At 55.9% G+C, this 24,969-nt stretch overlaps 1 protein-coding gene and 1 long non-coding RNA gene across 8 annotated transcripts; one reads left to right on the forward strand and one right to left on the reverse strand.

Annotated features, from left to right (window-relative positions):
- The first annotated feature begins 5,445 nt into the window (after nt 1–5,445).
- LMTK3 (lemur tyrosine kinase 3) lies at nt 5,446–24,842 on the forward strand. 5 transcript variants are annotated; one of them, XM_084774143.1, is made up of 16 exons: nt 5,446–6,063; nt 7,718–7,830; nt 8,602–8,735; nt 8,917–9,067; nt 9,511–9,587; nt 10,026–10,144; nt 13,147–13,234; nt 13,558–13,706; nt 14,092–14,176; nt 14,264–14,385; nt 14,468–14,617; nt 14,838–17,281; nt 19,501–19,895; nt 21,900–22,035; nt 22,306–22,443; nt 24,688–24,842. In XM_084774143.1, the coding sequence occupies exons 1-16, from the start codon at nt 6,023–6,025 to the stop codon at nt 24,702–24,704; spliced, it is 4,359 nt and encodes a 1,452-aa protein (XP_084630269.1). In that variant the 5' UTR covers nt 5,446–6,022; the 3' UTR covers nt 24,705–24,842. The 5 variants fall into 5 exon arrangements, with proteins under 5 accessions (XP_084630269.1, XP_084630271.1, XP_084630272.1 ...); XM_084774145.1 differs by having other exon boundaries at nt 5,446–6,009; XM_084774146.1 differs by lacking the exon at nt 5,446–6,063 and adding an exon at nt 6,103–6,365.
- On the reverse strand, nt 19,906–24,681 carry LOC311593073. 3 transcript variants are annotated; one of them, XR_014777576.1, is made up of 4 exons: nt 22,390–24,681; nt 22,174–22,301; nt 21,035–21,163; nt 19,906–20,121 (listed from the first exon to the last, which is right to left on the reverse strand). It is a non-coding gene; the product is annotated as an uncharacterized lncRNA (long non-coding RNA). The 3 variants fall into 3 exon arrangements; XR_014777577.1 differs by having other exon boundaries at nt 21,035–21,167; XR_014777578.1 differs by lacking the exon at nt 22,174–22,301 and having other exon boundaries at nt 22,390–24,680.
- Nucleotides 24,843–24,969: the final 127 nt, after the last annotated feature.

Genomic DNA, 24,969 nt, shown 5'->3' on the forward strand with positions numbered 1-24,969 from the left:
GGTCAGGATTAGTCAGGTTAATTTAGATTGAATAGCTGAAAGTCTGCCCAGCTATAGGCTAGGCTTTTATAACCATTAATAAGTCTCCATGTCTTTATTTATCTTCCTTACAACCCGACTATCCTAAGCAGGAGGGAAAGGAAGTTAAGGAGAAGAAGATCAAATCTTCCGGGTATCAGTTCCGCAGGGCGAATTCCTTAGCGTCGCCCGGCCGGCTCGCAGATCCTCTGCCTGATAAAAGCTATCCGCTGGCCTCGTGGTCGGATTCTGCAGCCTTGCCTGCTCTCTCCACCTGCCGCCTTCTGCCAGTGGGGCGGGAGCCCCTGGTCTCTCCTCCGGTTCCCTCTTCCCACTGAGGATCGATTTGCACCACAATAGCTCTGCTGGAGTCCCAGGTCCTTTTCCTTAATCCTGGACCCAAAATGGCTCCCCCTCAGTCTATCAGTATGTTTATTTCAGTGGAGTATCCGTGGTGTCTCAAGGGGCCAAAGCCCGCAAGACTGCTTTCACCTGGGGCCCAGTCACATTCCTTCCACAGCCATCATCTGCAGCAAGGTGGCCCAGCCCGGGGGCCATCGTGGGGTTGCCGGGACAAGCCACGTACCTCACAGAGGCAAAGTGAAGTGAAGAAGAGGCCGCTCAGGCTGGGGGTGGGCGCTGAGCAACCGGAGCCAACAGGAGAGGCAGGTTTGGGTGCGCTGCCTGTGATAGGGGGACCACAGTCAGAGTCACGCACAGTTTTCTTCAAAGCAGCGGGGAGGAGTGTGTTTCACACGGAGACGCATTGAGTGTCTGAGGTGGAAGATACGCCGGCTCCCCTGACACAGTCACTGCAAGGCTTATAAATATTCAAAGCCCGATATCACAAGTGAGTGCACGCCGGGCGTGGTGGCGCACGCCTGTAATCCCGGCACTCAGGAGGCAGAGGCAAGAGGGTCTCTGTGAGTTTGAGGCTAGCCTGGTCTACACAGCGAGTTCAGGACAGCCAAGGCTACACAGAGAAACCCTGTCTGGAAAAAAAATAAAAAAACAAGTGAGTGCACAATGAGTGAGTGAGTGAGTGAGTTAATGATGATCCGAGACACATTCTGGGGTCACCTCTTCTCGGTGTCCCTCAGATTTTATAAAGGGCACTCTGCAGCTCTAAAGTGACTGAATCATTTTGGAGACCCAGGAGTTGGACACAATATAGGCAATTCACTCTCCAGAACTGGACCTGAAGTTACGTGAACTAACTGAACGTGACTGAACGGAAGTGAAAGGGCAGAGGGCAGGAGAAGGCAGGGGTGGGGCTGCCATCTCAGATGCCTGTTGTAGCGCCACCAGCCAACAGCCACAGAGGACCGTGGAGAGTACAGTCACCGGGGCAGCTTGTCACTGGCTCTGAGGATGGAAGCCAGACTCTGGGGTTCTGTGAGATGAGAGCCATGTGTGGATAGGAAGCCGGAAGGACTGACTGACTTACGGGTTCACAGGGCGTGGGCAAAGCAGGAGGCCAGTGAAGAGCAACGGCACTAGTCCAAGCTGCCAAAGATGAGGACAGGGCTGATCAAAGGTAGTACATGGTGGGAATACTTGAAAGCACAGCCAGCTGTGAGGTTGGATGTGGGGACGGGAGAAAGTCAGGGGACAAAATGACTGTTGTAACAGTGCCCCAGACCTTAGCATGACAGACTCCATGATGGATATACTATTCAGGCCATAAACCTCATAAAACCCAGTGTGGGCACCAGCAGGATGATAAAGACTTTTTTTTTTTTTTTTTTTTTTGGCTGAAACCCTTGTCTGAGCAGTCTTGTGTGGTGAATAACCCCACAACACTGTGACACTTAGAGACAGTAGATGTTTCCTAAATGTCCCTAGCTGTTTCCCCTTAAAGGCCCCTACACAAAGGACCCTGCCCCAGTACAGCCGTGCTCCATGCCCCTTGACCCTCTGCCCTTCCTCCTCCTTGCAATGAACAGTCAGGGATACCAATCGCTGGGCCACAGGAGGGTTGTGGCCTTGATCAGGCAACAAATCGGCCCATAGCAAATGACGACACATTCTTCCTTTAACAAACATAGTTGAGCACTCACTGTGTGCTGGACTCTCTATTAGGCACTAGGATTAAAGTGGGGGACGGCCAAAACTGGAGGTAGAGGCAGGTGGATTGTTGTGAGCTCGAGGCCAGCCTAGTCTATAAAGGGAGTCCAGGACAGCCAGGGCTGTTACACAGAGAAACCCTGCTTCAAAAAAACTGAAAAAAAATTAAAATATATATATATATTCTAAAAATCTATTTATTACATACAGTGCTCTGCCTGCATGTACACCTGCCTGCCAGAAGAGGGCACCAGATTTCATTATAGATGGTTATGAACCACCATGTGGTTGCAGGGACTTGAACTCAGGACCTCTGGAGGAGCAGCCAGTGCTCTTAACCACTGAGCCATCTCTCCAGTGCCACAGTGTAAGTTTTTATGTGGACTAGCTAGAACTCACGGTGCCTGTGTTAGCCCTTTGAGCAACTGCCATGCTGTTTCATAAGGCAGCTGTGCGGGTCCTGACATCAGGGGTGTGTGTGTGTGTGTGTGTGTGTGTATCTACAGCTCCATGCCTCAACAGCAGTTGGTCGTCACTACCTTCAAGCTCGCTCTTCTGCCCTGCCAGCCACAGCTAGCTGCCCCGCTGTCTCCCTTCCCTGTGCTCCAGCGCTGACAGCAGTTGTTTGGTCCATCCTAAGCTAAGGGCCCACTAGAGTCAGCTTCTCCTCGCCCTCCCCGCTGCCCCCCAGCTTCTCCTCCCCCCTCAGCTTCTCCCTCTCCCCCCTCCACACCTCAGCATCTCTCTACAGCTCCACAGCTGGAGGCTGAGTAACAACCTGCATGCCTGGCACCCATTGCACCCCGTGACACCACTCACTCCGTACGTGCCTGGAGTTTGGAGGTAGCCACACGGCTTCTCAGTGACCTCAAGATGTGCCAAGTCTGCCCAGAGGGTTGTATTCTTTGTCCTGTTTATCAGTGTCCTTCCCGCTCCTATCTGTGCCTTACAGTCACCTTCCCAGAGACACCTGCCCTGAGTCCTCCCCACTGTAAATCCGTCTTCCTTCTTCTCTCACTTTGCCTTTCGTCTGGAGTGACAGCTGGCCTGAGGGTCATCTCTCTGGGTTTTGTGCAGATGGGTAGATGTTGGTGCCTCACTATTATTTTAGGAACTGGGTACGGTGGTTGACACTTGCAATCCTGGTACTTGGGAAACTGAGGCCAAAAAAAAAAAAAATTGTTGAGAGTTTGAGGTCAGCCTAAAAACTGAAACTCCCACTTTTGTCTCAGAATTCATGGGGCTGGGGCTGGAGAGATGGCTCAGTGGTTAAGAGTTCTTGTTTTTGCAGAGGTCCTGAATTTCTAAGTGTACTGAGTCAGGGATTTAATCCCAGGACCCAGGATCCAGAGGCCAGGCTGGCTTACATAGCAAGTTCCACAGCTGTATGGTGAGACGCTGTCTCAACTCCCCGTCCCCTCCCCCACCCCTGCACCCCCCAAAAAAAGAGAAAGAAAGAAAAGGGGGAAACCCAAGTATACACCTGTATTCCAACACTTGGGGGGCGGGGGCAGAGGCAGGCAGATCTCAGAGTCAAGGCCAGCCTGGTTACAGAGCAAGTTCCCAGGACAAGTGTAGCCAGGGCTACACAGGGAAACCCTATCTTGAAAAACAAAATAAAACAAACAAACAAACAATCCAAAACTGACCACCACCACCAAAACCCAAACAAACAACCAAACCAAACCCAAACAATCAAACAAAAACCATGAGAAAGTGAGAAATTACTTATTTCGTGTTTGTAGTTCTGGGGATGGGACCCAGGTTCTTGTTCCTCCTAAGGGGACACTAGCCTGAGCCACACCCTACCTGAGCCACACCCCACATGAGCCACACCCCATTTGAGCCACACTCCACCTGAGGCAGGCTCTCTGTACATTTCCTACACTGGCCTTAGACCTGTGGTCCTTTTATCTCCAGGAAACAAGGAGACAGGATGAGAGGTCTGGCTAGGTCCAAGGGGTGACTGCCCCTCAGTTTTCTTACCTGTACATTAGGCATGATAAAAGTCCCTGTCTTGGGCCTGGGGTAATGATTAAAAAGTAATTCTGGGGGCTGGAGAGATGGCTCAGTGATTAAAAGCACTGACTGCTCTTCCAGAGGTCCTGAGTTCAATTCCCAGCAACCACATGGTAGCTCACAGCCATCTGTAATGTAACCTGATGCCCTCTTCTGGCCTGCAGCTGTACATGTAGACTAGTGTATAAATAATAAATAAATAAATATTTTTTAAAAAGTAATTCTGTAAAGCTTGGCAAACCCTTGGTGCTGAGTGAATGCTGCTAAGAATAAATACACGAAAGTGTAACTCATTGTAGAGAGCAGACGCAAACCCTGGGGGCTTACCCAACAGCCCGTCCCAAAAGATGCATCTCAGTAAGAGCGATGGAGGAAGACATTGGAGGCCAAGCTCTGGGTTCTACACCCCCCAGCACAGACAAGCATACACACACACACACACACACACACACACACACACACACACACACAAACATACGCACACTACACACAGATCAAATTCTTCTAACAAAGTTTTATCATAAATTTCGGGACAAAATATGTCCTAAGTGCGCAGTTGAACAGTTGACAGGTGTGGCCTTGACAACATCCAATTACGTTTCAGCAGTCTAGATGCCCATGGTGTCTGGTGCTCTGGGCAGGCATAGGTGTTTACTGGCCCTAGGGTTTGGATACCAAGCCTATTCCTCAAGAAAATCTTTGACATGATCTCTTCAGGAGATGTACTCTGATGGCTCTACCTATAATAATAATAATAATAATAATAATAATAATTATTATTATTATTATTATTATTATTATTATTATTATTATTAACGCCTGTAATCCCAGCACCTGGGAGGCAGAGGCAGGTGGATCTCTGTGAGTTCGAGGCCAGTCTGTTCTACAAAGTGAGTCCACGACAGCTAAGGCTACACAGAGAAACCCTGTCTCGGGGGGGGGGGGGGAGGGGGGGAAGCAAGCAAACAAACCAAAAGTGGAAAAAGAATAAGACAGATAGGCTATGCGTCCAGCAGTCCTCACAGAATGCACAGAGTGACAGGGATCTGCTTTAGCCACTGTTCTGTAGCTGTGAAGAGACACCATGACCAAGGCAACTCTTATAAAAAAAAGCATTTAATCGAGGGCTGGCTTATGGTCTCACGGGTTAGTGTATTATCATCAGGGCATAACAAGAAAAAAAGAAAAGAAAAGAAAAGAACCACAACAGTAATAATTTATATCAATAATATACACAGATACATAGTATTATGAAATAATGATTTTCAAAATGTAGCTTGGACCACACTTGTAGTCCTAGCACTCAGGAGACTGAGGCAGAGGATCGTTGCTAGCTCATGGCTGTCCTGAGCTACAGAGTGAGTTCCAGGCTCTGCTTGAGTACATAGCAAGTCCCTGACTCAACAACGCAAATTCCCACAAAACTTTGATGGTGATCGAGGAGCCAGGCATCACAGCCGGCTCTTTCTGACAGACTTGCCTTCTGGCACACACCTGAACTAATTACACTGATAGTGCTTAAATAAACATTTGTTGAGTGAACTTATGAACAAACAGCAAGCTTCGACCTCATTACTGGCAGCAGATGCCCGGGCAGGTGGCGCAACCTGCAACCTGAGCCTGCTAGCTGGACCAACGAGGACTACATTTCCCAGAAGACTCTGCGCAGGCCTACAACTCCCCATAAACCACTCTTCCTCTAGGTGTTGATTCTCCAGCTAGAGGGGCAGCTTTGCGTGCCCACTCCCTGCTTACCCCAATCCCTTTCCCTGTACCTTGCTGCTCCTCCATCTCACGAGGATCCTGCCTCAGTTTCTCCAGTGAGCCTCGCCCTGTGAGGATTCCCCTCCGCCCAGTGCTGCGCGCGCAGCTCCCGTCCAGCCTCACTGAGGGGACGACTCGCAGGTATTCCTGGACCATGGAGACGTCCTCGCCGAGGGCGGCAGTCCTCGCTTCCGGGTGTGTCTGCAGCTCTGTGTGCCGCCGGGTGGGGTGGGACCCCGAGACTGCAGCCTGGCACGTGATTGTGTGTGTGTGTGTGTGTGTGTGTGTGTGTGTGTGTGTGTGTGTGTGTGTGTGTGTGTGTGTGTTTGTGTCTTGTCTGATGTGTCGGTGTCTCTGACGGCCAGGTTCCAGCCTTAGCTCTGCCAATCCCCTGTTCTGTGCACGGGGCAGGCGACTGCGACTGCCCATCTTTGTGCCTCAGTTTCCTTACCTGTACATTGGGCATAGTAAAAGCACCTGTCTTGGGGGCTGGAAAGGTAATACTGTAAAGCTTGGGAAACACCTGGCGCAGAGTTAAATCCTGCTAAGAATAAATACATGAAATAAACTACGCTTATGCATCTTCTGTGCCCATGTGTGTTGGTGTATGTGGTGTGAGGCTGCAGTGAGGTAAGGAGTCCTCGTAACAACGTCTAAAGAGTGTGTCCGTTCGTGCTGTCTATTTAGGTAGGTGGTGTGCCTTTGTGTGTAATACGTGTGACTGTACTTTTGCACGGAGCATGTTTGCAGCCTTGCCCTGTATTTGTGTTTTTGCATGAGCTGTGTGGCTTTGCATGTTTGAGCTGTGTGTTCCCGTGTGCATGTATGTATGTGATGTGTTTGTCCCTGAGGGTGAGCAATGTGCATACCGCTTGTGCCTGCTAACATGCATGTGTTGTTTCTGACCAGCACACAGGTCAGTATGTCTCTATGCCACTGTCTTAGCATTGCTTGAGCTTGTGATTTCTGTGCGCTTTTTGTTGTTCATGCGGAATACCAGTTAACGACAGCATGCCTCCTCGGGTCCCAAAGGGTCTGTGAGGATCTTTGTGATGCCTTCCTATGTTGGGAGCTCTGTGGTTGTGTGTGTGTGTGTGTGTGTGTGTGTGTGTATGTGTGTGTGTGATGCTGGGATGTTCCTGTGTGCCTGGGTGAATCGGTACCATCTAGAGTCTGCACTGCCTGTGCCTTCACAGTGTGGTCTGTCCCTGTGTCTTTGTGTGTGACGTGTCCGTGTCTCCGTCTGCGGATGGCTGTCCACCTTTGTATGTGATGCGCTTGTGAAAGGTTCCTGTGACATGTGTCAGCTGTGTGTGGGCTGTGTGGGCTTGATATCTGCATCTTAGCATGTAGCACACGTGTGGGCACCAGTGGTGTCAGGGCCACGCACTGTGGACCCTGCCTCCCCCCCCCCACCACCAAGGGTCTGTTGGTCTCTGTCTATCCCTCCTCCCCCTCCCTATTTCCCCCTCCCGCCTAGCAGCCAATGCAACGGGGAACCAGTTTCCATGACAACGCTCCCTCCTCCCTCCTCCCACCCTTCCTCTGACAGGCTCTCTGCTCCCCCAATCCCGATTGTCCTCGGGGGCGGGGCCCTCGTTCTCACCCCCCCATCTTCCCCTCCCCCCTACCCCAGCAACCCGGGCTCCCCAGCTCCTCTCCTTCGTCTGCCTCTCCATCCCTTCATCCGTCTGTCCTTTCGACGAGGGGGAGGGGGGTATCTGAGACAGTAAGCAGCCCCTCCCTCCCCCTGTCCTGCATCTCCCGCCCCTCTCCTGGGCTGGGGGAGGCCAGGGTTGAGCCGGTCCCCATGGCTGGGGGCTGAGGGCCCGCCCCCCCTCCTTCCCAGCCGCCGATACCTCCACCTCCCTTCCATCCTGGACAAGATGCCTGCACCCGGCGCACTCATCCTCCTGGCGGCCGTCTCCGCCTCCGGCTGCCTGGCGTCCCCAGCGCACCCGGGTGAGTCTGTCCAGCCATCCCCGGCCCGCGCCCCACCCCCACCGGGCCTGCTCGGCACCTGTGCGCAGTCCCTAGGGACCAGCGGGTCTGCAGGGCCAGGGAGACTAGCCAGGGCGGGTGGGGAGTGGGCTGCGGGCCGAGTGCGTGCTTGTGAGCGTGCATGTGAGCTCATGTGCACGCGAGTGCACGCGGGTGCGCGGGGAAATGGAAGGCCGCGGCCTCTGAGGGAGAGAGACCCTATTTCTAAGGGGGACACAGCTCTGGTTTTGCAGAGACACCCCTCCCTCAGGGCTGAGGCTGGAGCTACAGAACAAGTATGCGTTCCCAGTGTCCTTAAAAGAAACAGTTCTCAGTCACCTTTCAGGTGTGGGGTGGGCAGTGGGTTCAGTTCCGGGCGAATATCTTCCAGCAGCCCGCAGCTGTGGGGAGGAGGGGCATGAAGCTGTCCATGGTAGCATATTATACATCTTCAGAGCTCCAGGCCCCACTATTGCTTGCCACTGGAATGTATCCGGGTTAGGAGAAGCTTTTGGGGTGGGGGGGTGGGTCCCAGTTTGGAACGAAAAGAGGGACCCCACCCCCAACCAACTGGGAAGGCCTAAAACTACAACTCCCACAATACGTTAGGCCACCCGGCTCCTTTGCCAAGGGGCCCCTAGATGCGGAGCATCATGGGAGTTGTAGTCCAACAGTAGCCCAGGATAGGAGGGGCATGGCGTCTGATAGCCAATGTCTTGAAGCTCATGACCCCAGCCAGCCTTGTGCCCACAGATGGATTCGCTCTGAGCCGAGCCCCTTTGGCTCCGCCCTACGCTGTGGTCCTCATTTCCTGCTCCGGTCTGCTGGCCTTCATCTTCCTCCTCATTACCTGTCTGTGTTGCAAACGGGGTGATGTTCGTTTCAAGGTGAGGTGCCCTGGGACTAACCTGGGAGAAAGACTCCAGCCAGAGGGGGGGCTGCAAGTCCTGGAGCATTAGATCTGCATACCTACGGAAATGGGGCTGGGATTGGAGGGACAGATCCGTGAACTGTGAGGAGGGGATTAGGACAGGATGCTGCAACCGTTCTTCCCCTCTTACACCCCAGGAGTTTGAGAACCCCGAAGGGGAGGACTGTTCTGGGGAGTACACTCCCCCTGCGGAGGAGACCTCCTCCTCACAGTCGCTGCCTGATGTCTATATTCTGCCACTGGCAGAGGTCTCACTGCCAATGCCTGCCCCGCAGCCTGCGCACTCAGGTACCCCCTCACCCCAGGCCCCTGCCGTCCCGACACTGTGGGCTTTCTTCCATGGCTCGGGGAGGGTAGAGGGAAGAACGCAGAGCCCTAGGTTCATGGACATAACTTATAGGGAGGCCACACACACCATCTTTCTGAAAGTCATCGATCTGGAGAATCCTGCAGGATGGCCTTGGTGCCATCAGCCTAGATCTCAACCTGGGAGCCAGCCTCTGAGCTGACTAACCAGTCTTGGAGCTAGGGTTGCCAAAGGGAAGGGCTGATTGGACTCTGGATCTCATGGGCAGCCAATGAGGAGGCTGGACCCTGCCATGGAATGCTGGAGACAGCCAATAAAAGGAGACTGCTGTCTACTCTGCTCTCAGACCCCACCCACTGTGGTGGTGTGGGGGGCATCCTGGATGGGAGAGGAGCTCAGGGCCTCCCCTCCCGCCCCTTCTCAGACATCAGCACCCCCCTGGGCCTGAGCCGCCAGCACCTCAGCTACCTGCAAGAGATTGGCAGCGGCTGGTTTGGGAAGGTGAGGGGCCTGGGTGGGAGGCGGAGGGGGTCCATACATCTCTGGCCTGTGCTCCTGTTCTGTGTCTGCCCCCCCATTTGTCATCTGCTCTTGGCCTCCCCAGCCCCCATGCCCCTCCCTCAGCCTGCCCCTCCACCTCTCACTGCTCCCCACCCACCTACCCCCCACATCTGTCGGTCAGCGCCTCCCTCCTCACTCCATTGACCACTCCGCCTCGCCACCCGGCTCTCCACGCGTCCGTCAGTCTGTCCATCCATCCATCGGACTCTGGGCCTGTGAGTCTCTCACTCCATGTCTGGTGGTGGTGGTGGTGGGGTGGCCAGGGAGGTGGGAAACGAAGGGAAGGCCTGGAAGGTGGTTGGGGGTGTGAGGTGTATGGAGCTGCCCTGGGGACAGGCTGGACACAGGTCAGCATTGATCGTAGCACTCCTTGACCAGGTGATCCTGGGGGAGGTTTTCTCCGACTACACGCCAGCCCAGGTGGTGGTAAAGGAGCTCCGGGCTAGCGCAGGGCCCTTGGAGCAGCGCAAGTTCATCTCAGAGGCTCAGCCGTACAGGTATGTCCCCATGGACAGAGGTTCTAAAAACAAAATGCCAGGTGGCAGAGGTAATGTTTAGAAGTAAAGGGAGTTCAATGTGATGTCGAACCAGGCTTCCAGCCGCAGGTTTTCCCTGGCTGTATGGCTCCGTTGCTGTGATTTCCCTCCTGGGGTCTTGGGTCTTCCCTGGCATGGGGAAGGGGGTTCCCAGTTCTGAACCTGGTCCCTTCATCCCAGCAACAGTTAAGCTATCCCTGAGTCAGCCCCCTCCCCTCCTACTGTGAGAAAGACCTTGGAGGGCCCTCCATTCTGTTTGTTTGTTTGTTTGTTTGTTTGTTTGAGACAGGGTTTCTCTGTGTAGCCTTGACTGTCCTGGACTCACTTTGTAGACCAGGCTGGCCTCGAACTCACAGCGATCCACCTGCCTCTGCCTCCTGAGTGCTGGGATTAAAGGCGTGCGCCACCACGCCCGGCTCCCCCTCCATTCTTTATTTTTATTTTATTTTATTTTCCCCCTTCCCCCTCCATTCTTTTTTTTGTTTTGTTTTGTTTTTGCTTTTGTTTTTTGAGACAGGGTTTCTCTGTGTAGCCTTGCCTGTCCTGGACTCGCTTTGTAGACCAGGCTGGCCTCGAACTCACAGCGATCCGCCTGCCTCTGCCTCCCGAGTGCTGGGATTAAAGGCGTGCGCCACCACGCCCAGCTCCCCCTCCATTCTTAACACATATAATTGTGCTTGGACGTAGTGAGCTGCTGATCATAGGAGGTGTGTATGGGCTCATCCATCCATCTTGCCTCTGTCCTTCTGTCCTCAGTTTCCCCCCTGGCGCCCCCCACTGTACCCTCTTTCCTGCTCCAAGGCCTTCCTCATTGCTTATCCCTCTCTGTAGAACAGCTAATGTTGAGGTTCCCTTTAGTGTCAGCTCCAAGAGGTCCGCCCCTGCTCCCAGGCCCAGGTAAGGAGGGCCTTGCAAAGTCATGGTGAGGTTTACCTGCAGTGGTACCCAGAATGCTGAGGTAGGGGGACTGTAAGCTTGCAGCCTGGACTACAGAAGGAGACCCTGTCTCAAAAGATGTGTGTGTGTGTGTGTGTGTGTGTGTGTGTGTGTGTGTGTGTGTGTGAATGTGTACTCGTGTACACACACATGTGTGCTCTGGGTCTTCTTTTCCCTTGCTACTTGCTTATCATCTGTCTTTCTCCAGACCAAGGCTATTTAAATTTAAGCTAAATAAAATTGAAACCAGTCCAAGACTCATTAAGCCAGGTGTTGTGGCTCACCCCTGCAATTAGGACACTTGGGGAGCCAAGGCTGGAGGATCCCTAGGAATTGGAGGCCAACCTGGGCTGCGAACAAATGAAGTTAAATATTCATTTCCTGAGTGACACCTGCCACATTTCAGGAGCTCCATAGCTGGCCCATGTCAGAAATCTCTGTGGGACAGCACAGGCTGACTGGCTGCTCAAGAGTTCTTCCTGTCTCTGAGCACACGCTTAACCAAGTTCCATCAGCCCTCAGCAGGTGTGTGCTGACCCAGACATAGACCTGAACTCAGAGCCCAGCTGTGTGACCTTAGGCAAGTCGCCGCACTTCTCTGAGCCTGTTTCCCTTCCGGATCACCCCGGCCTTTATTCTGCCCTTCAGAGTTGTGGTGACTCTTAGGCTTCCTCTCTCCCTGTCATCCTTGGTCTCTGCCTCCTGCCAAGCCTCTGGTTCCAGCACATGGCTGGCACTTCTCATGTGCTTTTAACCAAGTGGGATGTTAGCAGTCTCCTCCTAGGAGGGGAAGGGCTCAGGACCCATTGAAGCTGTGGTTGTAACACAGACACCGGCCTTGTTAGAGAACGAACTCCCCTGCATCAGCCCCACTCAGCTTGAAGTAGCAGAGTGGGAAGGGTCAGGAGGAGGCGAAGGGCCTATAAGGATGACAGGGGCTGCTTTGAAAGACTGGGGAGGCAGGGTTGTGTAGGAGCCAGCAGGCTTGCAAAGCACTATGGGAAGCTGGTTACAGGAAGATGGAATGGAGGGTAAGGGTTGGGCAATAGCCAGTCAGCAGCCCTGCTGACACAGCTGGCACCGGGGGGTGGAATCAAATCAAGCATATGTCTAAGTGTTAGAATAAAAGTAGCAATAAAAGCAGGCCTGCTGCTGCACACCTACCGTTCATCCCGGCACTCTGAGGGCTGAGGCAGGAGGATTATGCATTCTTGGGCGGCAGAGTGAAACCCTATCTTAAAAACACACACTAGCAGGATCCACCCTCACCATGAACAGCTCCACAGCCTTCTGTGGGAGGCAGTGCCCCTACCCGTCAGAGGAAGTAAGCAAAGTGGACAGAGTGACTTCCGTGGGAGACTTGGAAGGATGAATGAGGAGGCAGTGAAGCCTCCTGGGAGACTGAGTTGCAACTGTGGCAGAGATAAAAATGGCAGGAGAGATGGCTCAGTGGTTAAGTATATGCGTTGTTCCTTCAGAGGACTGTCGTTCCCAGCACCCAAGTGCCTCTTAAGTGCCCATGACTCTACTTTCAGAGGACCTGGTGCCCTCTTCTGGCCTTCATGGGTACCTGCACTCACATGCGCATACCCACACTTGACCGTACATATATACACATCATTTTTTTAAAAAAATAAAAAAAATAATGAAAAAGAAAAAAAAAGTGAAGGTTAGACAGGCATGGTGACTCACACCTTTAATCCCAGCACTTGGGAGGTGGAAGCAGGCAGATCTCTGAGTTTAAGGCCAGCCTGGTCTACATAGTTACAGGGCTGTTATAGGGAGACCCAGGAGAGATGTCCCTTATTGAAGAGAGCTGTAAGCACAAAGGCCCGGGGCTTGGGGCAAAGTGGAGTCTGGTCAGTGAGTAGCTGGGGGTACCAGAGAGTGAGGTTTTATGGGGTTGCTGGGGAGCTGGAGAGCTGTGAGCATGTTAGTGGGAGGTCAGGTCTACAGGCCTGGGAAAGGGTTTGGTGAGGTTTGGTTCTGTGGGATGGACACCGGGTACCCCTCTCTGCCTTTTAAAGGAGCCTGCAGCACCCCAATGTCCTCCAGTGCCTGGGCGTCTGTGTGGAGACCTTACCCTTCCTGTTGATCATGGAGTTCTGCCAGCTGGTGAGGGGGCTGGGGAAGGGGAGGGGCTGCGGGGGGCTGGAAGCCAGCCTTGGTGGCAGGACTCCAGGGCCTCGGATCCCTATGGTCACCTGTGGGGCTGCATTGGCATTTATGTATGTATATATATATTTGGGGGGACTCAGGGTTGAATCCAGGCATCGTGCCTGTGTGGCATACTGACCAACTAAGTTACGTACCCAGGCTTATGCGAACTAGCAAGTGGAGCCGCAGGGGAAACTGAGGCGGCTGCCCCGCCCACTGTGGGGTGGGGGCTGCTTTGCGCTCACTTCCAATCTTGCGGAACTGCCTTGCTTCCCTCCTAGGGGGACCTGAAGCGATACCTCCGGGCCCAGCGGCCACCTGAAGGCATGTCCCCTGAACTTCCCCCTCGAGACCTTCGGACACTGCAGAGGATGGGCCTAGAGATTGCCCGGGGCCTGGCACACCTGCACTCCCACAACTATGTGCACAGGTGAGCTAGGTGGATCTAGGGGGTGGGGTCAGGAAAGGGGTGGGGTCGCAGGAAGGGGAGGAGTCAGGAAAGGGGGAGGAGTCAGGAGAAGGGGAGGAGCAACAAAGGCAAAAGGAGGGAGTCAGGGGAAGGAAGAAATCTGAAAAAGGGGGGGAGTGAGGAGAGAAGGGGAGGCGCTAGTAGCAGAAAGCGGGAATTCAGGGGGGGACCCAGGACAGCAAGAGTGGACGTGGGGAGGATGAGGTGTCAGTAGAGGAAGGACCCAGAAGAGGAGGAGGAATATGGCAGATGGTGGCGGAGGAGAAGGAGGAGGGATTCAGGAGAGCCGGGTGCACAGTGGGCGGGGCTTTCTTCTTGTCCTGCCTTCCCCATCCCTACTCTGCAGCGACCTGGCGCTGCGCAACTGCCTGCTAACTTCAGACCTGACCGTGCGCATCGGAGACTATGGGCTGGCGCACAGCAACTACAAGGTGGGCAGTGCATACGCGTGTGCATGCGTCTGGGCATGTGGACCAGTGTGAGTCACCTGCTGACCTGCTGACCCCGCCCACCCCCAGGAAGACTACTACTTGACACCAGAACGCCTATGGGTACCTCTGCGCTGGGCAGCACCGGAGCTGCTGGGCGAGCTGCATGGCAGCTTTGTGCTGGTGGATCAGAGCCGTGAAAGCAACGTGTGGTGAGGCCACAGATGGTGCCCGGGAGGGGTGGGGGGATGGGATGGGGCTCCACTGCTCTCTGACCTCTGACCTCCCACACAGGTCACTGGGGGTGACGCTCTGGGAGCTATTCGAATTCGGGGCACAGCCCTACCGTCACCTGTCTGACGAGGAGGTCCTGGCCTTCGTTGTTCGCCAGCAACATGTCAAGCTGGCCCGGCCCAGGCTCAAGCTGCCCTATGCTGACTATTGGTGAGGCACCTGGCTCTCAAACTTCCTGTTCCAGACATTGAGCACCTGTCACCCCATCTTCCTGCATCACCTGATGCCTGAAGTGGGGAAACGGACGCAGGTCTGGGTCTCTGACTCCTTCTGCCTCAAGATCTTTGGCTCTCTCTGTCTGTTGGCCTCTGTCCTTCTCTTCCTCTCTATGGAGTTCTGCCCTCTTCAGTGTCCCTTCCCTTGTCCCCAGGTATGACATCCTGCAGTCCTGCTGGCGCCCACCAGCCCAGCGCCCCTCGGCCTCTGATCTCCAGCTGCAGCTCACTTACTTGCTGTCTGAGCGGCCCCCCAGACCCCCTCCGCCGCCACCCCCTCCCCGAGATGGGCCCTTCCCCTGGCCCTGGCCCCCGTCCCATAGTGCGCCCCGCCCGGGGACCCTGTCCTCGCAGTTCCCCCTTCTGGATGGCTTCCCCGGGGCTGACCCAGATGACGTACTCACGGTCACCGAGAGTAGCCGTGGCCTCAACCTTGAGTGCCTGTGGGAAAAGGCCCGGCGCGGGGCAGGCCGGGGTGGGGGTGCACCTCCCTGGCAGCCGGCTTCGGCACCTCCTGCTCCTCACACCAATCCGTCCAATCCTTTCTACGAGGCGCTGTCCACACCCAGCGTGCTGCCGGTTATCAGCGCACGCAGTCCCTCGGTGAGCAGCGAGTACTACATCCGCCTGGAGGAGCATGGTTCTCCACCAGAGCCCCTCTTCCCCAACGACTGGGACCCTTTGGACCCAGGCGTACCCGGCCCCCAGGCCCCCCAGGCTCCCTCCGAGGTCCCCCAGCTGGTGTCCGAGACCTGGGCCTCCCCCCTCTTCCCTGCGCCCCGACCCTTCCCGGCCCAGTCCTCCGGATCAGGTGGCTTCCTGCTGAGCGGCTGGGACCCCGAGGGTCGGGGCGCAGGAGAGACCCTGGCAGGAGATCCTGCCGAGGTGCTTGGGGAACAGGGTACCGCACCCTGGGCCGAGGAGGAGGAGGAGGAAGAGAGCTCCCCAGGCGAAGACAGCAGCAGCCTTGGCGGGGGACCCAGCCGCCGGGGACCCCTGCCCTGTCCCCTGTGCAGCCGCGAGGGTCCCTGCTCCTGCCTGCCTTTGGAGAGGGGGGATGCCGTGGCTGGCTGGGGGGGCCACCCTGCCCTTGGTTGCCCCCACCCCCCAGAGGACGACTCTTCTCTGCGTGCAGAGCGGGGCTCCCTGGCCGACCTGCCTCTGGTCCCCCCTACCTCAGCCCCTCCCGAGTTTCTGGACCCCCTCATGGGGGCCGCAGCGCCCCAGTACCCCGGGCGGGGGCCACCTCCCGCTCCCCCCCCTCCACCGCCACCTCCCCGGGCCTCCGCGGAGCCGGCCGCGTCCCCCGACCCCCCGTCGGCCCTGGCCAGTCCAGGCTCAGGCCTGTCGTCTCCGGGCCCCAAGCCGGGGGACAGCGGCTACGAGACCGAGACCCCTTTTTCCCCCGAGGGAGCCTTCCCAGGTGGGGGGGCGGCCGAGGAGGAAGGGGTCCCTCGGCCACGGGCTCCCCCCGAGCCACCCGACCCAGGAGCGCCCCGGCCACCCCCAGACCCGGGTCCCCTCCCACTCCCAGGGTCCCAGGAGAAGCCAACCTTTGTAGTTCAAGTGAGCACCGAGCAGCTGTTGATGTCCCTGCGGGAGGATGTGACAAAGAACCTCCTAGGGGACAAGGGGTCGACACCCGGGGAGACAGGACCCAGGAAGGCGGGGAGAAGCCCCGTGAACAGAGAGAAGGGCCCAGGCCCGAACAGGGACTTGACATCCCTGGTCCCCAGGAAGAAAGTCCCCAGCTGGAGCCTTCCAGTGAACAACGGGGTGACAGTATTGGAGAACGGGAAGCCAGGAGCCCTGGACATGAAGGAGAAGGTGGCGGAGAATGGCCTGGACTCGCCCGAGAGAGGAGAGAGAGCTCTGGTGAATGGGGAGCCGATGTCCCCAGAGGCAAGCGAGAAGGTGCTGGCGAATGGGGTCCTGATGTCCCCAAAGAGCGAGGAGAAGGTGGCAGAGAATGGGGTCCTGAGGCTGCCCAGGAACACGGAGAGGCCACCAGAGACTGGACCTCGGAGAGTCCCAGGGCCCTGGGAGAAGATGCCCGAGACTGGGGGTCCAGCTCCCGAGACCCTGCTGGATCGAGCCCCTGCGCCCTGCGAAGCACCCTTGCCCCAGAACGGTTTGGAGATGGCCCCTGGCCAGCTTGGCCCAGCCCCCAAGAGCGGGAACCCGGAACCCGGGACCGAGTGGAGAGTCCACGAGAGTGGGGGGGCACCGAGAGCCCTCGGGGCTGGGAAGCTGGACCTCGGGAGTGGGGGCCAAGCCCCGGGGGGCGTGGGGACGGCCCCCGCCGGCGGCCCCGCAAGCGGCGTGGACGCAAAGGCCGGATGGGTAGACAGCTCGAGGCCACTACCACCTCCGCCACAGCCTCTGGGGGGCCAACAGAGGAGGCCGGAGCCAGTGCCCCTGAAAGCCAGGCCGGAGGTGGCCCCCGGGGAAGAGCCAGGGGTCCCAGACAACAGGCTCGGCGGAGACACGGCCCCCAGCGTAGACGAGGACCCCCCCAAGCCGGAGAGGAAGGGCCCCGAGATGCCACGCTTGTTCTTGGACTTGGGACCCCCTCAGGGGAACAGCGAGCAGATGAAAGGTGAGGAGGAGTTCGGGATAGGGAGGGTAGACTGGCACTGTGAATGCCTAACCAGCAGCCATTGTACCTTAGGCCTCAGCTGTGTCCCTGTGTGCATTCTGAAGAACAGACCTATTGCTCTGGTTTCCTCCAGGGAAAGCCCCTACCTGGTGGCTGTGAGGAGCAGGGCCTTGACAAAGCCCTTAGTTATGGCCAAATTGCCACCACTGAGTTCTGTGACGTAACGGGGACCCATCTTTGTCATTTAAGCTTATAAGGATGGGCTCTTCAAGTCAGGAATAGAAGGTACCCAGAAGCGGGGAGAGCTGGGGCAACAGGTGGGGAAAGTACCACGTGTAGGAATAGCCACGCCCGAGGCCACAGGTGTTGGCCCGTTTGCTGCTTTTTTTCTTGTTGGATTAATGTTGTGGACGTTTGAATGGTTTGTAGCCAGCTGGCGGGCTGGTGCTGGCGGTCAGTGCCATGTGAGGGCTCCGGGACGCTGAGAGTAACAGTGGTGCCACATGTCTATAGCACCAGCACTTGGGAGAGTGACCCAGAAAGATGGTTGTCAATTGGAGGCCAGCCTGGGCTAACATATCGAGTTCCAGGCCAGTCAGAGACACACAGTAAGATCCTGTCTCAGACAAGACAGAAGGGTTGGGCTGATGGCTCAGCCAGTAAACTCTTTGCCTTGCAAATGAGAGGACCTGATCCCCCAAAAGCCACATAAGGCCCGGGGTGCTGGTGAGCTTGGCATTGTCAGCACCAGCTGAAGTGGAGACAGAGGATCCCGGCAGTTCACTGCCCAGCCACTCAAGGCCAGGAAGGAGTGGTTGTTTCTCAGAGGAGGTGGGTGGCCTAGGGGATGGCACCTGAGGCTGTCCTCTGTCCCCCACACACATGTGCATCACACACACACACACACACACACACACACACACACACATAAATACATGTATGCATTTTTCAAAAAATATGCAGGCAGGCAAGATGGCTTAGCAGGTGAAGGGACTTGCCACCAAGAAGCCTGGTGCCCGGCGTTTGATACCCAGGTCCTCCGTGGAGAGAACTGAGTCCCATACGTTGCTCCCTGACCACTACACACATGCCGTGCTACGTGTGCCCACGCACATACATAAATACCTGTACACAGACATAAACACAATTTTAATTTAAAAAAAAAAATGAAAGGAAGCAGTAAACTAAGGGGTCTCTCCAGTGTGTCAGGCCATGGGTTGTCGGTAGCTGGACCCCAGAGGGTCTCAGGCAGGCCTTGCCCTGACCTACCCTAGTGGGCAAAGGTCAGGGTAGCACACGGTGAGGAGACACTGTGAGGCTAAGAGCAGAACGGTGAGCCACGCAGTGACCCTCAGGCAGATGGTGCCCACCCAAGTTCCTGAGACACCACCGAGTAGACTGCCCCATTCCTATTTTGCACCTATGGGGCCCTGTGTCACATGACACTACTGGGTGAACTGAAATTCCTCAGAGAGCCAGCGTTGGCTTAGGGCTCCTGGGTGAGACGAGGCTAGAAGTAGCTGACTTTAGCCACCCAGGGAACTTCTCTTTACCCCACACACATTTTCCCTTTCCTGGGAAGCCTTCATGACCACTAAAGGCCACCACTGCATCCTTACTGTGGGTGCCCGCCACTCCTGACAGCACCATGCCTGCAGCACTCCCAGTCCCACTACTGAGAGGGGGGGTACAAGAATGTGCTTTTTGAGGGACACAGTGAAAGAGTGGTGTAGGACTGGATGGAAAGTGGCCTTGGAGACAGAGAAAATGCTGGGAGGGGACAACCAAGGGCCAGGCAGCGAAAGAACGTCCCTTCTGCGGGGGACATTGGCTCACTAGCCCCGGGGGCTGAGAGCACTTCTGTGCACAGACCTAAAGCAGCTGTGTGAGAGAGGTTGTGTTCCGAGGCCAGGCGCACTGACCAGGGCTGAACTGCTGCCGCCCTTGGACGGCGGCGATGAGTGGCCAGAGCATTTGTGCCTGATTCCTAGAGGTAGCTCAGGTCTGGGGACCCCAGAGCTGGAGAGTGGCTTATACATATGTTGAGAGGGGGCCAGAATAGGGAGTCGTAAATGAGGTGGGGACAGCGAACAGCTGGCCCAGGTGCTGTGGGAGAGGCCTGTTGCTCTGGGTGCTGAGAACACGCATTGCAACAGGGAGCCCCACCCCCACCGCCAGGAGCCCCGCAGCAGGAGCTCACCTGTCTTCTCCCCTTGCAGCCAAACTCTCCCGGCTCTCGCTGGCACTCCCACCGCTCACGCTCACCCCGTTCCCGGGCCCGGGCCCGCGGCGGCCACCTTGGGAGGGCGCGGACGCAGGGGCGGCTGGCGGGGAGGCCGGCGGGGCGGGGGCACCGGGGCCGGCGGAGGAGGACGGGGAGGACGAGGACGAGGAGGACGAGGACGAGGAGGCAGCGGGCTCTCGGGGCCCCGGGAGGACGCGGGAAGTCCCAGTGCCCGTCGTGGTGAGCAGCGCCGACGCGGACACGGCCCGCCCGCTGCGGGGGCTGCTCAAGTCACCACGCGCGGCCGACGAGCCAGAGGACAGCGAGCTGGAGAGGAAGCGCAAGATGGTCTCCTTCCACGGGGACGTGACCGTCTACCTCTTCGACCAGGTGAGCCAGGGGGCTCAGGGCAGCTGGCAGCAGAACTGGAGCTCAGAAGGAGGTGGAGGCAAGGGGGCGGGGCCTGGGCCATTGAGGACTTGGGTCTGGATGGATGGCCAGAGCTTAGCAGGAGAAGTAGGGACCAGGAACCGATGTGATGTGATGTGAAGGGGCCTGGAAATCTAGGAGAGACCTAAGGAGTGCTGGTGGCTTTAGGAGGCTCTGAGGTGGCAGCCTAGACAGGAGAAAAAAAATCATAAAAATATAAAAATTAAATACTGTAGAGAACGGGGGTGGAGCTTTGGGGCCTGCTTTGTTGACAACAACCTTAACAACTGTGGAATTGACTCTAAATTTAATTTTTGGGGGGGTGAGTTTCGAGACAGGGTTTCTCTGTGTATCCTTGGCTGTTCTGGACTCACTCTGTAGACTAGGCTGGCCCTGAACTCAGAGCGATCTGCCTGCCTCTGCTTCCCTGAGTGCTGGAGTTACAGACGAGCACCACCGTGTCTGGCTTCTAATTTAACCTTTAAAAAATATTTATTTAAGCCGGGCGTGGTGGCGCACGCCTTTAATCCCAGCACTCGGGAGGCAGAGGCAGGCGGATCGCTGTGAGTTCGAGGCCAGCCTGGTCTACAAAGGGAGTCCAGGACAGCCAGGGCTACACAGAGAAACCCTGTCTCAAAAAACCAAAAAAAAAAAAAAAAAAAAAAAAAATATATATATATATATATATATATATATATATATATATAAAAATAATTACATACAATGTTCTGCCCGCACATATGCCAGTACAACAGAAGAGGGCACCAGATCTCATTATAGATGGTTGCGAGCCACCAAGTGGTTGCTGGGAATTGAACTCAGGACCTTTGGAAGAGCAGCCCGTGCTCTTAACCTCTGAGCCATCTCTCTAGCCCAATTCTAATTTAATTTTTAGTCATTTGTGTCTGTGTATATTCATGAGTGAAGGTGTCCCCGATAAGCCTCCAGTGCTTTGGGACCCCAGGCAGTGGGTGGAGCCCGGAGAAAGGTGTCAGGTGTATGTAGTGGGTAACAAACTCTGGTCATCTGGGAAAGGACTACACCTTCTTAGCTGTTAAGCATCTCCGGCCCCTTGGGATCTTATCCCAAGCAGGTCTTACCACGTGGTGCTTTAAGATGAATCCAGCTTGGCCAGTTGCCCAGGTCAGTTGTTTCTGTTCTCAGGAGGTAGAGGCAAGAGAATCTAGTTCAAGGCCAGCTTGGTTCTCCAAAGTTCCGGCCAGCCAGGGCTGCCTCAAACAAATGAACAAACAAAAAACAAGGTTTGTTTGTTTGTTTGTTTAAACAGTATGGAGATTTCAGGTCAGGGTTGCTTTGTGAGTTCCAGGTCAGCCAGGGCTACACAGACAAACCCTGTCTCAAACAAATAAATTTAAAAGTCCCATTTCAGCATCCTTTGGTCTCAGTAGCCATGAACCCTATTCTCAACTGTGTCATGACCTGGCCTGGGGCACTCTCATGCCAGGTTTTTCTTGAGCTGCCTCAGGTCATAAGCTGACTTGGAACTCTGTAGACCAAGCTGGCCTTGAACCCAGAGCTCCACCTGCCTCTGCCTCCCTTGCCCAGCTCAAAGTGAGACTTTGAGTGACTGGGATTGGGGTGGGGTTAGGGTTTGGGAAGGGCTCAGGAGCAGGTTGTTAGCAGTTCTGAGACACAGGTTTGGATCTCTGGAGCGCAGATCTTGGAGGTGGTGTTGCCGTGTGTAGAGCAGCGACTTGAGTTAAGAAGTGCAGGCTGAATTTAGAAAGCGGGAGGGAATTCCTGAGCTGAGTGAGGCTTCACAGTTAGGTAAGGGAAAAAGGCCTGTAGGAAGCCTCGAAGGTTCCATACACATCTCCACAAGATACAGTGTCAGCGATTACAAGCTTGGGGTGCCGAAAGCCCCAGAAATATCCTTGGGTTTTATCTCTATGGGTATGCGGTGTTTGGGGTGTAACAATTCATTCCCTTCTCTTGCTTTCACAGGAGACTCCAACCAACGAGTTGAGCGTCCAGGGCACCCCCGAGGGGGACACGGAGCCATCAACGCCCCCAGCGCCCCCGACGCCTCCCCACCCCACCACCCCAGGAGATGGGTTTCCCAGCAACGACAGCGGCTTTGGTGAGGGGCAGACCTTACTGTTTGGGCCGCAGGAGGGCGGGGCTTTTGGGAATGGGGAGAGAGGTGTGTCCTGTAGGGAGGGAAGGACTAGGGAGGGACCTGGAGGAGGTCTTGGAGGCCGGAGCCTTGGAGCCTTACCGGAAGGCAGGGCGTGGTAGGGGCGGGTAGGTGTCTGAAGTGGGGAGCGGTGGAGCTTTGCTGGAGGATGCGGCTATAGCCTTTGGCTGATCTGCAGAGCTGGTGTCTAAGTCTGGTCCACTTTCTCCCTAGGCGGCAGTTTCGAGTGGGCGGAGGATTTCCCCCTCCTCCCCCCGCCAGGGCCCCCCCTGTGCTTCTCCCGCTTCTCCGTCTCACCTGCGCTGGAGACCCCGGGGCCTCCCACCCGGGCTCCAGACGCCCGGTCCGCAGGTACAGTGCTTCCAGAAGGACCTTCCCTAACCTTACTCTCTTGCCTTACTTAGCTCATTTTCTTGCCTCTCTCCTCGGCGCCCTCACCAGGTCTCATTGCCATCTCCAAGCTCAGAGTAGTCGCTTCCCATTCACAACCTTGGACAGTTACACAGACAGGCCCTTGAACCTCAGTTGCTGCTTCTTCAAGGATTCCCGTGTATTCACTCTGTTGACTATCTTTCCCATTTCTGAGCTTAGACACCCTGCTGGATCTCCCATCTCTTCTCCGAGGGCACTTAAAGCCCGCGGAGGATATCACAGACACCCAGAGACAGGAGTCACGGTAATAGCGGCGAGCTCACACCGACCTGCCACATTGCAACCAGCTCAGTCCTCTCTGGGTTCCTTAGAGTGGATTCTAGGCCCCCCCCCCTTTTTTTTTTAAGGGAAAGGAGCACTGAGGCACTTAGAAAAGCGGGCTGCTGGCCTGCAGTGCTGCCCTCTCGTGGTTAGCATCTGCTGGTCCTTGCGCTGATGGAGACAGTCCGTTCTCTCCTGCCCCCTGCTGGCCACCATGTTGAACACCCAGGATGTGGGGAAGGGGTTGTCAGGAACATCTCTATCCCTGTTCCCCTGCAGCCAGCGCAGCATTAGCGCTGGCTTCTTTCAGCTGTGTGATATGGACCAGTTAGTGTCGCTGCCGCAGCATCCTCACTCATAGACTGGGGATGATAGTGGATCCTGACCCTGAATGTTCTGAGGGTGTAGATGGCTTGACCCCCCTGACAGGCATGCAGCTTGGGGCTTGTGTGATGACCAAGAGCTGTAAACAACTTGCCCAAAGGCTGGAGGCGGAGGAGCCTAGCTAGTTCAAGGAGCAGAAGGCAGGCCAGGAAGCCTGGGGCTCCTGAAGGTGCAAAGTTGTAGCGAAGTGAATAGATGAGACAAGTTATAAGGGACTTGGGGGCCTGGGCATGGTGCATGTCTTCAATCTCAGCACCCAGGAGGCAGAGGCAGGTGGCTCTCTGAGTTTGAGTTTGAGGCGAGTGAGTTCCGGGTCTCCTGGGGCTACACAGAGAAACCCTGTCTCAAACAGCCAAAATCCATTAATAGTAATAATAATAGACTTGGGTAAACTTTGCCCATAGGATGCTAGGGGAAGAGGCTAGAGGCTGAGAAAGAAAGAAAAATAGAGACTGGGTGCCTGAGGAGAGGCTGGGCACGAGTCCAGGCGGGAGAGGTTAGTGAGCTAGGCCCAGGGAGAGGGAGGGGCAAGGCAGAGTCAAGGACAGGAAAGACAGGACGGGGGCTGCACCCTCATCTAAGCCCAAACGTTACTTTTCTGACACCTCCATCTCAGGACCCCCATAAGCACAGTGCAGGGTGGGTCCAGGGTGTGGGGACATCAGCCAGATAGTGAGTCAGGACCAAGCCTGGTAGGATGACCTCACTCTTAGTCACTAGGCGTGGGGATGGAGGGCTCAGTGGTATGGAGCCCCAAGCTTGTCATTGATACTCCCTCGGGGCACACCGGTCTCCTTGGACCACGGTGGGTGCCTGGCACTCCCACGTGCTTCATCTTTACACCAGGTCCTGAGGGCAAAGCTCATCCTAGGACTTGGAGAAGGAGCAGGGGCCACATTTTCAAGGAGGAAATGGGCTCTCATGTCTCAACTGGGCCAGGCCCTCAGCTGTCAGTACAGGAGTATGAAAGAGGGCTGACCCCTGCGCCCCACCCCCCACCCCCAGCCCTGGTCTTTTAGACCCAGAGAATGAGCCAGGCTGTCATGATGTTTGGGGAGGCCGGAGGATGGTCCTGCAAAATCTTGTCGGGAAGGTTTTGTGCGGCAGACAGACTGGAGTGAGCACCGTCTCCAGCTGCAGCTCTGCAGCAGAGGCCCAGGCAGACACCGGGGTCTTCTACAGTTATGGAAATGAGATACATTACTATTCACTACCAGAGTGGGATGCCTGAGGAAACAGGGAGGGAGCAAGCAACAGCCCAGGATATCCAGGGCTGACAAGGTGCTCCAGAGTGGTTGGGGAAGGCCTCTGAAGAGAGGGCCCTGGACTGCCTGGGAAGGACATTTAGACCCTTTGGTAGAATGGTATCTGGAACATTTGAGGCCGGTGGACCTGGAGCAGAGGGCCGGATGAGGACGGGGAGGATGGGATGGGCCTTTGCCTTGAGTCAGTTGGAAGCCACTCGCCCATGAGGCCATCTCTCCTGACTCCCATCCTTTCTCTACCCTCTATTCTTAGGCCCCGTGGAGAACTGACTCCCCAAAGACCCAGCCCCTTTGCACCCCAAGAAGAGGGTTTGCGAGCAGAATCTTGTGTGGACGATGGAGCCATTGCCCCTGACACTGACACAGCCTCTGGGGAGGCGCCTGAGGCTGGGCCCTCCCCTTCCTCCTCCTCCACCATGTGCCAAACAGGAGGCCCAGGCCCTCCACTTCCACCCAGCCCCCCAGATGGGTCCCCTGGTCCCCCTGACTCCCTTGGAGCCACATGAGGCAGGAAGCCCCATCGCTGGACAACCAC

Source organism: Acomys minous (genome assembly GCF_964271855.1).
Source record: "Acomys minous genome assembly, chromosome: 2".
In the NCBI taxonomy this organism is placed as follows: domain Eukaryota; kingdom Metazoa; phylum Chordata; class Mammalia; order Rodentia; family Muridae; genus Acomys; species Acomys minous.

Excerpts from the sequence above, each read along its gene's own strand:
- LMTK3 (XM_084774143.1), top strand. The coding sequence starts at position 6,023 with ATGGAGACGTCCTCGCCGAGGGCGGCAGTCCTCGCTTCCGG. Across the intron at positions 17,282-19,500 it reads GAACAGCGAGCAGATGAAAG|CCAAACTCTCCCGGCTCTCG; the intron begins GTGAGGAGGAGT and ends CTCCCCTTGCAG. Across the intron at positions 19,896-21,899 it reads CCGTCTACCTCTTCGACCAG|GAGACTCCAACCAACGAGTT; the intron begins GTGAGCCAGGGG and ends TTGCTTTCACAG.